An 18,173-nucleotide genomic window follows, 5' to 3' on the forward strand; every position below is an offset into this window, starting at 1 on the left:
AAATCAAACATGTGCGGACATGCGTCTCGACATCGTCCCGCATCTGTGGCCAATGATAGGCCCTCCGCACCGAAGCAAACGTGCGCTCCTGTCCTTGGTGTCCCGCCCAAAGTGTGTCGTGGCATTCAGAAAGAAGTGATTTCCGTAGGTCCCCGCCTCTTGGAACGTATACGCGGTTTCCCTTGGTCATCAGCAATCCATCCTCGATCTAAAAGTGTCGAGCCTTGCCCTGCTCGACAAGCCGAATCAGGCGTCGCGTCGCGGGATCTCTCGATAGTAACTCCCGCACCTGATCCTTCGTAGAGATAGCAGCCGCGCTAGAAGAGAGCGCTGCTATCGACTCCAAGTTCGCCAAGTCCGCCCTGCGGCTCAAGGCATCAGCTGACCGCTTCCTAAGCTCCACAAGCTTAGGTTGCGGTATTCTGTCCGGTGCCCTAACGGGCGGTCTCGTGCCAGGCACCAACTCGATCTCGTGATCCACTGCCCTCTTCGGTGGTAGTTTTCGAGGCAGCTCGTCTGGCATCACGTCTTCAGACTCCCCCAACAGTTCCTTACTACCGCCCGGGGTGGGCCCTGACACCTCTTCCATCTCTTCAAAACAAAGGGTACCCAAGTAGGAGATCTCATCCTGCTTGTGCCCCTTCTCAAACTACATGGCCGACAAGTTTTTCTCTCCTGTACGTCCGGCCAAGGTAGGGATGACACACGGCTTCGCTCCCAACATCATCAGCGAATCGACATGAGGTAAGGCAGCAGTGCGTGTATCCCGTAGAAATTCAAGCCCAAGGATAAGCTTGAAGTCGTCCATTGCCACAACAGAAAGATTGGTCTTGCCCGCATAAGCACCAACCTTAATCAACACAGACTTGGCTACACCGGCAATGGGTTGTGCAGTCGAGTTGATTGCCTTTACACGCCCAACTCCTTTCTCCAGCGCGAGCCCGAGTCTCGCCACTTCGGCGCTCGCAAGGTAGTTGTGAGAGGCTCCAGTGTCGATCATGGCTCGAATCGGCTTGCCATGAATCTTCACATCCACGAACATCAACCCTTTCTTCCTAGGAATCTGGGGCTGAACTTCTTCTTTCTTTTTCGGCTGTTCCACAGTAAGAGCCGGGATGGTCCTTTTCGCAAGGGGTGGCGCAACTCTCTTTGCCGCCACCGTAAAGAATGTGTTGCACCATTGGTTTACGGCCCCCAAGTTGTCCTCATACTCCTTCGTGTCATTCTCGCCACCTGCCTCTGCTTGTGGCTCCACACCCTTCGAGGATGACACCTTGTCGGTAAAGGTCGTTGCCAATGCATTCAACACCTGTCTCTTCGGGCAATCCCGATACATATGCGGACCATCGCAGATCAAACACCCTCTCCTCCTCTCGGGTGCTCCCTGCCTGTTCTCCTGGGGCTTGTTCCTGTCTGAACTGCCCTGTGAGCCATTCTGAGAGTGGGGCCTCTAGTCTCCCCCACCTCTGCTGAAATTACTTCTGAACCATCTCGTCCCATTCGACTTTTCCCGCTCAGGACTAGGCGTTGCCTGCCTATCCTTCTGAGTCTCTAGGTTGAAATCTGCCAGGCGTTCGGCAGCTATAATAGCCGAACTCAAATCAGTCACTCGTTGCCTCTACAACTCATTTCTCGCCCACTGTTTCAAGCCTTCCATGAAAGTGAACAGCTTGTCCGCCTCCGACATGTCTCGGATGTTCAGCATCAGCGCTGAGAAAGCTTTGACATATTCCCGCACGGAACCAGTATGTTCAAGCTTTCGCAATGCCCTCCTGGCATTGTACTCCACATTCTCGGGGAAGAACTGCTCTCTGATCGCCTCCCGTAGAAGAGCCCACGTGTCGAGCTGTATTTGATGAGCTTGGATTTCCACAAACTTGGTCCGCCACCACAGCTTTGCGTCACCAGTCAGGTACATGGTCGCAGTCGCAACCTTCCTTGCCTCGTCCCACACGTCTGCCGCAAGGAAGTACTGTTCCATGTCGAAGAGGAAGTTCTCGACCTCCTTCGCATCACGCTCACCGCTATAGGCCTTCGGTTCTGGTATTCGAAGCCTAGCACCGGGGTCGTGAGCAACCATAGGTGTGCTACCCACTGCACGCTGGAGCAGCCCAATCTGAATGGACATCTGCTCCATGTCACGCCGCATATCGGCAATGCTGTCGTTTTCGAAGACGCCAGCCATCTCCTGAATCACCTGCCGACATTCGTCCAACTCCGAATTCAGCACCGTGATCTCAGATTCCAGGGAAGAGACCTTCGTCTCTAATTCCGCCAACTGGGAAGAGACCTTCGTCTCAGCTCTCTCGCTGGTAGAAGCTGCGGCATGTCGTGGGCTTTCCAGATCTTGCCCCGATGCCCTCGCAGCAGTAGCGGTGCGCCTTGGAGCCATATCGGCAACGAGGCTCTGATACCACCTCTCACGAGGCGCCTATCACACAGCGCGTCGTGTGACTAGTAGTGCGCTGACTACGTCCGCCAATACCTCCGCTCGGCACTAATGCAGCGCGCCGAATATATCAGAGTCGGGAGGAACAAATCACAAAACAGTAAATTGCGCACGCGGATTCAGAAAACCAAATTGCATTGAACTGAAAATGCGTATACAATGATCAACGATGCTAGAGCAAGGGGTTCGCCTTGAGGGGGACTCCAACACATCACTAAACCAAGCTTCTTGAACTCATTCCCCCCTATAATAGGCTTAAAAAAATAAATCCTATCGTCTACATTAGACACTAGGAAAGCTGAAATTTGCAACTCAAGAGGCGTAACGTCCCCTTGAGGAATCTAAACAACAGAAAGCAAATAACAAAGCAGTAACAAGGCAATAAAAGACCTACACCTAGGACTCTAAGACTAGTTGGTTGTCCAGCGTCTGTCGATGAAGGCTGAGTGGTCGGCCATGTAGAACGGTTGAGTGGCCGAAGTGCGCGTCACGGGGCCTAGTGAATGGGCAGCCCGTGACACCGCGTCAAAGGCAGTTACGAGATCTGTTTGAGCTGTGGATCTGGCTTCCTCTAATTCTCTCTCAGAAACTTCCAGCTTGGAAGCGAGCTCCTTCTTCTCTTGGGCATCGGACTGTAGGGATTCGATCAGTGATTGTTGCTCTAGAATCTTCTTCTCCATCTCCATAGTTTTTGCTTCAAAGATGATCTTATCGTGTCTCCACATTGAGCATTGGAGGGAGAGGTTATGGGCAAAGGCTATGGCCTGTTGCAAAGGAAAGGGTTAGTTCATGAAAATCAGTTCGTGAGAAGGGTAAGCTATTGGTTACCTGAGTCATATTGTCTCCCGAAAGGCTGTTTACTACCTTATCCTTCATGTGGTTTATTCGGGAGCGACCCCACGAACGCATAGAATTGGCCATGCCTAGATACATGGCGGCACCAATCATATTAAGATAATAAATTAATATAAATATTTTGATTTATACAACAATTAAGAAATAAATCCAATAAGTAATGTAGCAAAACTAAAAAACTTGAATCGAAGAAAACAACCAGCAAAAGGTAGTTATGGATAGCCATGATAAATGATGAAGTTAAGAAATAATTAATTAAATAATTTAAAATTTTAAAAAAAAATAACATATCAAAATTATGTGGGACAACAAAAGAGTACTATCACTGAATATAAGGTATAGATGTAGACATATAAAGGGGTGTTTTAGTCCAAAATGAAAAAATATGGACCTAAACGGAAGAAAAGCCACAACTAAGTGCACCAGCCGCACGTCCATGCCACATTCCATCAATTGTTAACAGAAATGTGTTTTTTTGTTGAATTTTCCAAAACATGAGGAGGTCTTTTGTCTATTTCAAAAAATATAAGGGATTTTGTAGTTATTCTAACAAAACACAGGAAGGTAAAATGTATTTTAACCTTACATTAACTACTCAATCGAGTTTCTTTAGAAAATTATTCCATACAAATTACATGTACTCAAAAATTAAATTTACTCCCATTTTATTTACGTTTATCATTAAATCAAATTAAAATAAACATATTAGTATATATTTTGCATGTATATATAATCACCGTCATCAATATAACATATATTGTACAAAGTGATATTTTTAATTTAAGTTGCAAAAAATACGCATTGTTAATTAATGTATTAGAAAAAGCTATCAGATAATTTTTGTACATAAAGTTATAAGACAATAATAAATTTTAATACAAAAAATAAATTATGAATTTTTCTAAAATAAAAATATTATTAAAAATTATGCACGCAGATACTTCGTTCTACCGTATTTAGTAATAATAAAAAGAAACCAAATGGTCAAGGTGTGATGAAAAGTTAATTTAAGGGGTAAAGCGTTGTACTTTATAGCGTTAAAAGGTATATTCGCAAATAGTTTTTTAAGAAAATACGTATTTTATAAATTTTATAATACATGCACATACTCAATATTAAAATTAACAAGAGAAGATAGGATTTTATTAGAACCCTCAATATTGATAGGACATTTAAAAATAAAAAGAAAAAGCTTGTAAAGAAGAATGAAAAAAATGCAAACAACCCCCTTATGATATCGCAAATAAGTAATTATTTTCTTATGGAAAAATAAATAGCATTTACCTTCCTATATTTTTTAAAATACAAAAATTTACCCCCTATGATTTTTAAAATGAAGCAATTTACCTTCCTGTATAAGGAGGTAAATTGCTTCATTTTAAAAAGTACAGAGGAGTAAATTGCTATAATTTTTTTTATAAGGGAGTAATGTGCTCATTTTCAATATCACATGAGGTAAATTGATGTTCACCCAAAGAAGAATTATAAAAAATTAAATTACATTCAAAATAGGAAAAAATGTTAGCTTTTTTTGTAGCCAAATCTCATTTGTTATATATATTTTTCATTCAATTATTTGGAGAAACATGAGATTGGATTTCGCTCCATCGATTTCCCAAAATACCATCTGGCCTTGAGATTTGGTATGGGATATAGTATGACTATTTGGACTAGTATTTCTAATTTTATGACCTATAAAACATTTTATAAGTATGAGACTTAAACTTTATTTTATAATTATAATTTGAATTTAAAGTAAGAATATTGATAGTACGGAGATCATCAAGGAAAATGGTAAGATTTGAAAAGGCATTAAAATAAACAGGACTATTGCAGGTTAATTACATACTCGTCTTTTTTTATTTTTTTGTAAAATTATTTTAACTATTAGTTTCGTCGTCTAAACGAACAGCAACTTCACATGAAACCTACAATGTATTGACACTTCAATAAATCAACTTGGTGCGGTGTCCGACACGTATTGAACACCGTCATGATGTCGACATACCTCTGACATAGGTAGGAAGGACACAGCATTTGCATGTCCAAAATTATTTTTTTAAAAAAACATAATATCATACACGCACACATTAAATAGTGTATCTGACAGTAGGGGTGGCAGACGAGTCGAGCCAGCTCGAGCTCAATCCTATCTGGCTCGCGAGCTTTTTTTATTTTTTTATTTTTTATATATATTTTTATTTTTAAAAGTTTTATATATTTAATTTCATATTCAATACTTTATGAATTTTATACTCAAAATTGATCATATATTATAATTATTAATTAATTTCATACATTTTATATTAGATAATAATAAATTATGGTACTTTTATTTGTACATTTAATCTTTATATAAAAATAAATTTAATCAACAACTTAGTAAATTATAATACTTTTTATAATTAAAAGTATTGTTAATATGACACATATAAATTTTATGTCATATGATAATATATATTTGTATTGTGTTATACTTTTTTTAATTGACAGGTAGTTCACTTATGATTTTTTTATCAATTTTTGAATTTTATATTTAAAAGATACATACTACGCATGATGCAATTTATTTTATTACTTATAAATTTATGTCGAAATTTAGTGATTCCTATGAATTAATCTAAAAATAATGATAATAATAAAAATAATGATGGTTGAACAATTTTAATCATTTATACTATCATTTTGTTATATATTTTAATGAGATAAAAAAGTTTAAACAGTTACTATGATATCTTAAAATTCGAGCTTGATTCATAGAAAATTTAAATATATATAAGATTGTGTCCATTAGATCATATCAGACGGTATGACTTAAAGTCACATGGTTTGATTTAACGATACACTGTCTTGAATGATTACTTTTGTGTTTCGAGTAGGATATCTCAACATCCGTATATCCAATAAGTCTAAAACTTTATCAAATATATTTTTCTGTAAGTTTGATCATATCTAACGGTTTGGTCTGCAATTTCATGGCCCGATCAACCCATGTTGTTCAACAATATATGATGATAGTTACATCAATGTAATACTAGCATTAACGAATATATAAATTTACTGTAGATTGTGAACATATATTAATCTCAACTATAAAATATTTTTATGCATTTCGATTGCATTATTTCAGATCATGGATACTTTTCTATAATTTTAAGTTGTTCAGTATGAATTTTTTTTGGTATATTTTACTAACTATATTACTACTAAACTAATTCGTAGTTTATATTGATAACAATAAAATAAAATTTAATACTATATTTTGGTATATTTATAATATAGTATATATTATGCAATCTATTTTATTACTTATAAATTTATGTAAAAATTTGGTGAATCAGTCCCATGATTTAATCTAATAATAATAATAATAATAGTAATAATAATAATAAAAATAAAAAAATAAAAAAATTATCAAGCTCCAGCTCGTCATGTAAGAGTCCGAGCTCGAACCTTATTCCTGTGAATCGAGCTCGAGCTTGCTAAAAAGGTGAACTCGACTCGTTGCCACCCCTATTTGCTAGTACGTACAAAGACATGAGGAATGTTCTTTTCCCTTACAAATTTAAGAAGTATGGTAGCTAAGATTAAAAATAAATAAATAAATACTCAATTTGAATTATCACTTTTGAAAATTGAGAAAGCACATTTTTTCCTTCCTAACAGTTCTACTCCTCTCATTTTTTCGATCTTTCTTCATCAATTGCTTATTTCACCAGGAGAACTCACCAGAAGAGAAGTACAAATATATTTCAAGTTCTATTTGTTTATAATAATGAAGTAATTATACTTACATATATATATATATATTTGTAAGGTTATGTACTTGAAATTAAGAACTTAGACTTAAAACATGGTGTCAAACATTACATATTCTAATTTATGAGAATATATTTATAATAAAATATATATTATAGTCATGTCGGGCATATCATAACATATTTATGATGTTTTGAGTCACAATGTCTATATCGTATCGTATTTATGTCCATGCATCATAGTGTGAAGCACACGTGAAGCCAATTTTTTGGGGGTGGGGGAATTGGGCTTCCCCTATACGAGTGGTGCTTGATTCTATAAATGAGAAAGTGGTCATTACATCATCGTATCATGCTTTTGATTATAGTTTTTCCTGATTTTGATGCATGAAATATGACCCGAACTATTGCAAAAACGTTTTTCAACAAGCCTAAGGAGTCTTGGAGATCTCTTAAGGTGAGAAGATACTGGCTCCCGATCCTTATCTTGTTAAGGGTGTAATAGCTATTTAAACAAGACTAATATGCAGAATTTATATTACTTCTTACTATACTTAATAATTGAAAATTTTGAAAATAGATGCAAAGTTTATTGTTCTGAGCCTAATGGAAAAACTTGTTTTTCAGTTTATATAGTGTAAGCAGATTTAAAACTTAGCTTCTTTCCGTACTGATTTTTGGAGGCTTTCAATCAAACAAATTTTTATCTCCCTACAGTTTTTTTCCCCATGGTGATCATATTCTAAATTTCTTGGTTATCTCCAAACGAGGAGGATCTAGAATTCATTCTTTATATGAATTTATCCATATCAATAGATTTTCATAGCCAATTCTTCCGAATCAGACAATAATTTATTACAGCAAGTGAAGTTAAGTAAGCCAACTTACAACATATCTAAGTCAGCCGGGGGGTAGAGGGGCAATTTTGTAAACTCAATCAAACAATCACCAACCGATTGGAGGTAAAGTTAATTTGAGGGGAAAAATGTTATAGTTCGTAGTTCAACGGGTACATTCGACTTGACAAATAAGTTGAGAGGGAAAACGTTATAATTCATAGTTCAACGGATGCATTAGACTTGCCAAATAATTTGAGGGAAAAGTGTTACACTTTGTAGTTCAATGGGTACATTCAACTTAACAAATAATTTGAGAAACGAAAGTATATTTAACTCTTTAAAAAAAAAATGCAATCTATCCCTCTATAATATGAGAAATGAGCAAAAAATCTTATGAAAAAAAAAATGAATTACCCTCTGTGTTTTGAAAAATGAAGCAAATTACCTCCATATTTGAATCTAATTTACTTTATTTTTCAAAACACAAGGGAGTAATTTGCATTTAACCCTAGAAAAATAATTTTTTTATTGTAAATGAATAAACTCAATATAAAAAATAACAAGAGAAGCTAGTAAATCGAACAAGAAACAATTAGAAAAAATAAAACTTAAAAGAAAGAAAAAATCAAATAATATTCAAGATAGTCAAATCTAGCTAATTAATTATGCGTAGCAAAAAGTTCCCAAAATATATTAGAAAATTTTTTACAATTGCAATGTTGAACCCGTAAATGTCTTACAGCATGTGTCGTTAAATGTGACTAAAAGAATTTAATTGACACTACAAGAAAATGGATTGATAGTAACAAAAAAAAATTACGTTCAGGTAATTCGCAAGTAAAATTCTAGTTGTTAAATCACATTATTTAATACATTGCTAACAAATTTAACAATGAATTGTTTACTATATATGTTAAATAATGTAGATTGGCAACGAAAATTTTATTTGTGATTTAGTTTGACGCTAACTTTAGCATCATATTTTTCGTAATTATTGAGTTATTTTATGATAATTTAAATTCTTCTTATTCAAACAATTTGATTGCTTATGTTGTCAAAGTTTTCAATCGAAATATTCGGTGCCAATTAAGACAATTATTGTAATGGATATGCGACAAAAACAACCAGATACATTCATTGCAAGAGCCATTTGCAATACTTTGCTGTAAGTTGATAGCAAAATTCAATGAAATGTATTTATCAACTCTGTGCTGCACGGACATATTACTTTTGTATTGAAGTTATCTAATATTTAATAATAATAATAATAATAATAATAATAATAAATTTAGAATAAATTTTATTTCAATTAACTAATACTTTTAATATTAACATAGTAACCATATAGTCTTTTTATTTGCAATTGGAATATTATATATGAATGGCATAATTAAATATACCTTAATTTTTTGTAACCTTTGTATATATGGTGAATGGTTTAGAATAAAACAATCCCATGATATAAGTTCATACCAGCACTTTATTTATGAAAAGTTAATCTTCAACTTGGAATAATAGAAACTGAATTACATGAACTACTTTGATCATATGATTCTTAGGTGCAACATACTTTTTTAAACTTCAAAAACTCATAAATACTGAAAAATATATAATCGACTCAATAACCAAATTTTACCAAGCATACCCCCTCATTGTTTGTAATTTTTCAAACGAGGGAGTATTCGTAATTATGACAAATCTTAATTGTAATTTACCCTTTATTTCAAATATGTTTTTTCCACATTCCTACCATCCAAATGCACCTCATTTTCATCAATACCTTCTTTCCACATGCAGCTCTACTTGATGTGCTGAACCCTTTGATTCTATACATTTCACTTCTCTTAAAATTCCAAAGTAGCAGCATGGTTGCAGGAAGTATAAATGTGGCGACCTGGTCACTGAATTCTTCTCTAATGTATAATCAGTAAAAAGCTTCACAGTTCGTTTGATCAGCAGTTACTATGGTGGGAGGGGACTCAAAATGGGAAAAATGCAGCCCCCTTCCCAAATGCAAAAAATGTATTATAGGCTGTTTGTTAGCAAATGTCTCTGTTGTGCCTTTCCCTACGAGAGATGGACCTGCCCATACGGAGTCTTCTAGCAGTGAGAGCTTCTAATAAAACCTCCAAGGCTTTCTCGACGGCTTCAGCCTGTTTCTCTAATCCAAAGGAACTAAATTCTGGAACGAGTTGGAGCTCATAGAGAAGGCCTATTGCTGCAGCTGCTGTGCATGTACGATCCCATGACGGTTGGGGTCTGACCTCAAATCAGAAACCAGCTATGCTCGGTATCAAATGATAAAGATTTTTAAGGCCAGCAACGAAAGTTTGCAACAAAATTGTTGACGAGCTTAAGAAGGTGATGGAAGAGACTTTACTTGTGTACCTTAGTTTATGCATCAAAGATACACCTGTGTTCAGAGATATGCAGCGAAGTTCCTGCCCCCATACTAATTTAGCTCGATCCTGCAGAAAAACCAGCTAATGAAGATCATTCTCCATAAATCTTGAGTTACTGATCAGAGTGCAAGTAAATACTGAGGCTGTGTTACCATATACGAATGAAATCATAACGTGTGCTTTTGAAAGCCATTCTCCAACAAAAGATCCATGAAACAGAGCTGAGTGTAGTTTCAAGATAGTACTATATTTCACCTTGGTTACGGGTAAATTCTAGAATCCTAATATTTATGCAGTCAGCATTTATGCATCTTAACTGACATGGCATAACTACATAAAAACCCATTAAGAAGAAAAGAATACATTAGCTTGTCTTTGAGGCTTATATATCTTTTTTATTTTAGTTCCATGAGTCAGTCCACAACTTAAGTTAGCTCACCTTTGATCTTTATGTGCAGTTGAATACCTGTGAATTGAAACCACAAAGAGAAATATCAGGGAAACAAAGTATATGTGTCACACCTGCAAACGCCTGAACATTGCGCTTGAATTGCTCCAAGTGCCATCTATCAAAATGAAGTGCATGATGCCATCTTCATTTGCCTGTGTAATTAAGGGAGCAAAGTTTTGCCTATTAGTTCAAGGACAATGAATCATCCATTTATCAAACAACCAAGTGTTAGCAGAAGTGTGGTGATCTCTTCTGTAGGCATGCATTATTACATTGCAGTAAACAATTTTCGTCAGATAATGAGGGTCATATGCCTTTAAGTCTCAACCACCAGCACAACCTCGACGACCAAGCCCTCATCACCTAACTTCATAAGTTTTTTGTAAGAATTCGACCCAAAAAAGTTCAGTCAGTTCATACTATGAAGAGGGCCTCACCATGTTGTGAAAGCTTATCTACTATATAGGAAATATTTAAAGAGGGCCTCATTCTCCATTCGCTTTCCTAAAGCAGTGCAGCACTTCTATTTCCTCAACCTTCCTTAAGAAAGCAAACTCATACAAGTCAGAGTTTGATTGTTCCTCTTGATGCAAGAGCCCACAAGAGTTGCTTCACCAGCAGGATGGCTCCATAGAAAGAGTTCCTAATGATTATCTGGTTTTCGGTTTTCTGGAGAAACGCAGTTTAGGTTTTCTCGAGTTACCAGTGAAATTAGGAACCAAGGCTCCCATGGCGTGCTAGATCCTTCAAAATATGTATGAGTCCAAAAACCACAACTTGGGTATGTTACGGACTAAATTTTAACAAATTGAAATTCTACTGAAGTGCAGGAAAAGTGCACAAAGTACGAGAAACACTCACAAAACAATTGTAATAAGCGACTTATGCGATGCAATACATGCACAAGGCAACTTTGTACATGTGCCAACTGCATATAGAACCTTGGCAGAAAAGCACATTAAGCAACCTATGATGAATACATGAAGAGTGAACCTCTGTAAATATACCAAATGAATATAGAAGTTCAAAGGATTCAAGTGGTGAGTGAGAAACCAAGGTTTCACTAAAAAAACATCTACACTATTATCATTATTCTTTCATAACTATACACCATGAGAGATCTTCATAGCTTGATACTTCTTCCCCTTTCATCTTCTCATTGGCTTAAATCCTTCCATATCACATCTTTCACAGTTCTTTATTTCCTTGTACTGTGGCTTTTAACTCAAACTTGCAGAGCAGACCACCAGCATCCTTCAACTCCTATTGTATCCTGCTCTTTGACTATTAACTACAGCACTCCTCACTTTGACTTGTCTTATATATTTTTGAAGTAATACAATGTCCCTTTATCAGTTTCACCAGTAATTCCTGTCACATATCTTATAGCAGCAGATGGTATAGAATCAGCAAGCCGACCAACCCCAGCCCTCGCAAAAGAAAACATCTGCCCAGCAGTCACCCTGCGCCAATGCCTCCTTACCAAGTTGCTGGACGCTGGATATAATAGCTCATGGTTTTCAATACTAACAGGATTCTGTCTTCGTTAAAAGGCTCTTAAAAGTTATCTAATATGATGTGACACGGTACTATAAGAGGCTAGTCGTATCTTTCTATTCCAAATAGCCGCTATGGTTAGAAAAGAAAGAGATCTACTGACTAAAAACACATTTACATGATCCTTACTTTGGGTTCTAAGGGATGAGAGGAAAAAAGTTGCTACTCAATCTTTCAGAAATCTCCGCACCAGTGATACATGGGAGTAGGGAGCACAACTGATAAATTCTTGGGGCCTAGGTGCATGGTGCACAACTTATGCAAGGGAGGTGACAAGATGCATGTTTGCCTATCTAAGATTAAAAAGAATGAATCATGGCTATCAACACCAATTCAGAACCATCTTTTTCAGAGATCAACTCATCACATAATTTGAACGTTCAATAGGATTATCTGGCATGTTTGTGGTTATTCAAGAAACTAGAATTGATTTTCAGCAAATAAATAAAAAAAAATTATATATAACTTGCTGTTCACATCTGCTACTGCAAAAGAAGAAAAGAAAATGAAGAGAAGAAGAGCAGGAAGGAAGAGGAAAAAGAAGTGGAAGAGGGGAACATGGTTAATTAAGCTAAGGAGGAGAATACATATGGTAAGAGCTTAACCTACCAAAATTCAATTAAGACAGTAGTCATAAGATAATCAGTATATTGAATATTTAAGTTCCTTAAGTTGTTTGGTTGATCCAAATGAAGAAAATTTCAAATACTTTTCCTTATTTGACACAGTAACAATAGAGGGATGGGAAGATTACTTTTTATAGTTTTACCAATGAAACCTTTTTTTAATTTCCATCATAGATAATAGATAAATTAGTACTATATAAATTTTAAATTACTCATCATAAACTCATACATCAATTAATGGGATAATTACATTTATACCCCTTGATCTATGGCCTGTTTATACAAACCATCCCTTACTTTTTTTAAAATTACACACATACCCTAAAAATGTTAGCATCTTTGCACAAACTACACCTATTTTTTGGCTGTCAGAGTAGTTTCTGTAATCATGCAAAAGATGGGGGTAGTTTGTGTAAATAGACCATAGGTCAAGGGGTGTAAATATAACTATCCGTTAATTAATTTAAGAGCTCCTCAACACTAGCAACAAAAAGTAAGAATAGAAACAAAATATGTTTCTAGTATACCCACATCTAAGAATTACTGGGCTTCAATTGATCTTAAACCACTTACTTTAAAAATCAAATAAAACAACCATAGTACCTCAAAATATAGAATTTGAACTCACTCAATTCTAGTTGGATAAGTTGCACTATGGAAGCAGTAATGGTGGCTGTATCTATACTCTTTTTTTCTTTTCTTTTTTTTTTTTTTTTTGCCAATGATGTCTTCACGAAAAAGAATAATACATAGACATTATTTTAGCACGAGAAGAGATACGAAAGTAGAAAGATTGATAGAATAAAAGACTTTGGAGAAATTGCATTTATGGATAATATGGTAGATGAAAATCAAAAGGAGAGTTCTTTGTATTTTGAATCTTATACTTCAACCTTTTTCACCCAATTTTGGACAAAAATGAAACTAGGTTCCAGGGGTGTTCCATCTAAAGCCTGTTTTACTTACCCTCCACTTATTTCTTTAACCTACTAAAAAGTTTTTTTCTTGTTCTCCTCCTTATACTCCCATTTTCCTTAAAAATTCACTTGTCACCCAAGTCCCAACCAAACTAGCTCTTAAGCATGTTACTTCAAACATTAGTTGTGCCTTCTGAAAAATTCAAAATCACACCATCTGTCAGCCTCTGTCACATTCAAGCTGATCAATTTCAAATGTGTAACTAGGTTTCTTTGTGATTTTCTTTTATTTGGTGGAACAAACCAGTTCAAGTAGTTAACTTATGGCTCCAGGAATCAAAGTTTATGGATAATTCCATCCTTACAGACAGATGGGTTGAGTCTTGGGCAGATCAAGATTTCCATTGACAATCAGAAGCGAGATTGTATATTATTCGGAAAGTCCTCCAGTTTAGCTTATACTATTAACATGCACAAATTTGTAGAAAAAGAAGTATCATTTGCTATACGACATATCACCTAACTCAAGAATGCATTAATGAGATCCATATAAATGGATACTGCTTGGCTTACTGGATCCACAGCACAGCCAACACCATCCTTAACGGATTCAGTCGCTGCATTCTTATTTGGATAAAGGCACCAAACCTTGTTTCTGCCTGCAATCATGTAAATTCCAGTCAGATGGCTCTGATAATTCAACACATAGAACAAGAAATAACACACACATGCCAATGCGACTAAATGTTTTAAGTATAAAATAAGTAAGGATATAGAAAAGGTAAACGTTTAGTAACCACAATTATGTTAAGCAATTAAAGTTCCAGACTGTCATGAGTAACTTAGTAAATCATTTAAGATTTGACACTTCAAAGAAATATATGAGCAGAAACAAATTTGAAATACTATCCGTTTACATTTCACTTGCTTACGTAGAAATCGTGATTTGTACTTTGTAAAAATATCCAAATGATAATCACATGTCTATATCATTCCAACGACATTTCACTTGAAATACTTTGACTAAAATTTTATTAAGTTGGAATATGCAAATTTATTTAAAATGGAGAGCTCCTATCTTAAGAATATAGATTCTACGTTCCACATCCTCTCCAATCACATTTATGCCACTAAGCACTGTGGAATGCATTTTGGTAATTGAAGACCAGGGACATCACAATAACTTAATGATGCACAATTTTGGTGAAATTTACTGAATTTAAATTCACTCATCAATTATTTATTTCTCACTAGCAGTCTAAATTATAAATACTTCAAATGGTCGAGATAATATTTCAACCTCATTGACTTACAAAACATGCAATGTATGGAATCTCTATCCCTGTGATTAGAAAAAATTATCAGATGTAGTATATCAGATGGCCCTTGGGCCATAAACTCAATCTATAACAGCATATGATGTATTTAACTAAGTCCTACTTAAATATCACTTTCACTTAGATTATACTATATGAAATACGGATTACATGCATCTCATGGAACTTTTCGAAAATATAACTTGCAATTTTGTAATACTTCATAATAGAACTACAATATATCATACAATAGAGTTTTAGAGCATAATCCCGACAGAGGCTAACTATTAACTTCAAAGAAGACATGCGCAAAAGTGGAATGGGGAGTGCAAGAAAGAGAGTGCGGGGGAGAGAGAGTTAGTAATGTTAGTCTATATAAGGGGAGCAAGTGGTGGGCAGAGCACGAAAGCATAATAGGAAAACTCAATTTCAGAATAGTGCTAATTTTAATAATTATTCAGAAGCTCCTTCAAAAAAGCTATTCCATTAATAGCATTGCAATAACATGGTGGCATATTACTAGAAGAACAAATTCAAAATTTCCATATATATGTATTCCACTCATAGCAAAGCCAAAGATGAAATAAGCAGCATTTTCACAAAACTTTTAGACTAGTAGTACACACAAGATAAACTGAAAATTGCATTACCTGCATGATTCAATTCATTCCACATCATTTCTTCATGCTCAACTATGCCAAAGAGGCACAAACTTGCAGCTTGAACACCATAAACTTGCCATAATAATTTCCCAGTATTGTTCTGTCTTAAGAAATCCTGTCAAAAAATAGAAAATGTAATAACTCAGGATCCTTTTTAACTGGCACAAAACTAAAAATATGACGAGAATAGAAAGGAGTACAGCTGCCATTGGAATCATTCTCGCAAAATGAATCCACTTTTTCAAGGAGCCATTTATTCAAAGGGCATGTTTCCATAAATGTTTTGGGAAAAGATTTCCTTCCAAAAAGTAATCCTATCTTCAAACTTCCGATTCTAATTCTTCACATATTTTCAAAACCCATAACCTATTTTTGAAAGGTCTAAAGCCCATGATCAGAATACACTTTTTACATTTGAAAACAAGTAAATTAGATATGTTTAGTCAAAATGAAATGTCAAAGAAACCTGCCAACAAAAATGGGCAAACTTTCTTAATAATATGTTTTCATTTTTTTTAAACATTCCCCAAATTAACCTCCTCGGATTATTTTCAAAAATTATTTTCACAAAATATACATGAAAATTGATGAGAACAAGGCATCCAAAGTGTTCTAAATTCAAAAATAGAAGGCAAAAGAAGCCATAAGACTAGAAACTCAAACCTTCGGATGCATATACAACCAGATACGCAATCTACGCCAAAGGGAACACATTGTAACTTTTGAGCACATGCAGTCTTCCCGCGGAAGCCAGCACTACAAGATATTTTGAAGAGGGAATATAACAAATAGTTACAGAAATAGAATGCATATCCAAATGAAAGGATATGGAACTATTAAATCATGACGAGTAAAGAAATAAATCAATCTTTCAGAAAAAAAGAGCCCACCATTATACTTGTAGAAATGTACAAGGCATAAATTGGATAAACTAATAAACAGTGTACCTTCTGGCAAAGATAACCCCTACTTCCAAGTAACCGGCAAGCTATTTGTCGAGCAGAAAAGAATTGGAGTTTTTCTTCAGAATTAGCTAAAGATGCATATTTTGCCCTATGCTTCTTGTCCTCATGCACCTTGAAGTCTCCCTGAAAGCAAGCAAACAGAATAAGTGCGTAATGTATAGAATTACAACTGAAGCAGACCTGTGCTCAGGGGTAACGACGAGCAAACCGCAGTTTTATTATTATATTTAACTCATTTGTGGGTTGCCGGACCAACCAACTTGTAAAGCATTAAGATCACTGCACCCAAATGCTGGAAAAGGTAATGACTTAATATCCAAAGAGGTGAAAATGACAATGCAAATTTAGAAATATCTATTGTACCTGAGCAACAAAATGGTAGCTTCGTTTTTCACTGTAAGTTCCTTATCTTGATATCACCAATAATCTTTTTTCACTGTAAGTTCCTTATCTTGATATCACCAATAATCTTTTTTTCACTGTAAGTTCCTTATCTTGATCTCACCAATAATCTTTTCCATTATTATCTTCAAAATGTCTGGAACCAATATATTTATAAAGGTGTTCATTGCGCACACGAATTAGAGATGCCAAATTCTACAAAAACATTTTTGCAATTAACTAAGCATTAAACATATTGAGCTCCAGCACCTTCAATCAACAAAACTAATCGCTGAAAGAAACCAAATTCTGGTGACGGAAAGAAGCCAAAGGTATTGCACACAGCAGAAGCACACAGTCTCAAAATTGCAGTTGAAGAATGACGAACAAAAACACAAGAAAATCTTCACACTCCGCCGTCTAGTTCACCATAACCACATCATTACAGCCCGAACTCAACTCTTGGCAACTCCTTTCCAATCACTCCTGAACTGATAAGCAAAATTGCCATCTCCAAAACAAAAATAAACCACGGAACCACACTTCATTGACATGGGTACGCATGAAAGTTTTGAGTTCTCACCGAGAGTTTGCCGTGGTTGCCATCAAACGTCATCTCAGAATCAATGTCTTGTTCCAAAAGCTTTAAATCTTGAATAACTTGTTTAACCATCGAAGGAACAGGCGAAATGGTACCCCAACCCTGCCATTCTTGCAGGCTAATGGTAGCTTCAGCGTCTGTTGTTCTGCGGGCTCCTGCTGGCAATGTGGATGGGCTTTTCGAGGAGAAAGGCTTCGTGCCCATCTGAGATTTAAGAGTCTTGTTGAAGAAATTGCAGAATTTTTGTTGGGGTTGGAAAAAGAAAGGGGTTTTACAGCTCAACAAGGGTCTAGAAGTAGAAGGGAGCATGGCTCGTTATTCTTGGGTGGCTTTTGAATATCGGAAACCTAATCGAGTTTCCTCGAGTTGCAATTTGGTACATGTCTATAGGCAT

The 18,173-nt window shown here is 35.7% G+C and overlaps 1 protein-coding gene across 2 annotated transcripts; it reads right to left on the minus strand.

The window, feature by feature from the left end:
- Positions 1-9,704: 9,704 nt before the first annotated feature.
- Positions 9,705-18,153, minus strand: LOC105168567 (DTW domain-containing protein). 2 transcript variants are annotated; one of them, XM_088884158.1, is made up of 8 exons: positions 17,762-18,152; positions 16,780-16,920; positions 16,496-16,588; positions 15,821-15,947; positions 14,428-14,513; positions 10,826-10,906; positions 10,290-10,369; positions 9,705-10,160 (listed from the first exon to the last, which is right to left on the minus strand). In XM_088884158.1, the coding sequence occupies exons 1-8, from the start codon at positions 18,086-18,088 to the stop codon at positions 9,941-9,943; spliced, it is 1,155 nt and encodes a 384-aa protein (XP_088740284.1). In that variant the 5' UTR covers positions 18,089-18,152; the 3' UTR covers positions 9,705-9,940. The 2 variants fall into 2 exon arrangements, with proteins under 2 accessions (XP_088740284.1, XP_020551340.1); XM_020695681.2 differs by having other exon boundaries at positions 10,018-10,182; positions 17,762-18,153.
- Between the last annotated feature and the right edge of the window lie 20 nt (positions 18,154-18,173).

Source organism: Sesamum indicum, linkage group LG8 (genome assembly GCF_026168435.1).
Source record: "Sesamum indicum cultivar Baizhima isolate 11 linkage group LG8, ASM2616843v1, whole genome shotgun sequence".
Lineage (NCBI taxonomy): Eukaryota > Viridiplantae > Streptophyta > Magnoliopsida > Lamiales > Pedaliaceae > Sesamum > Sesamum indicum.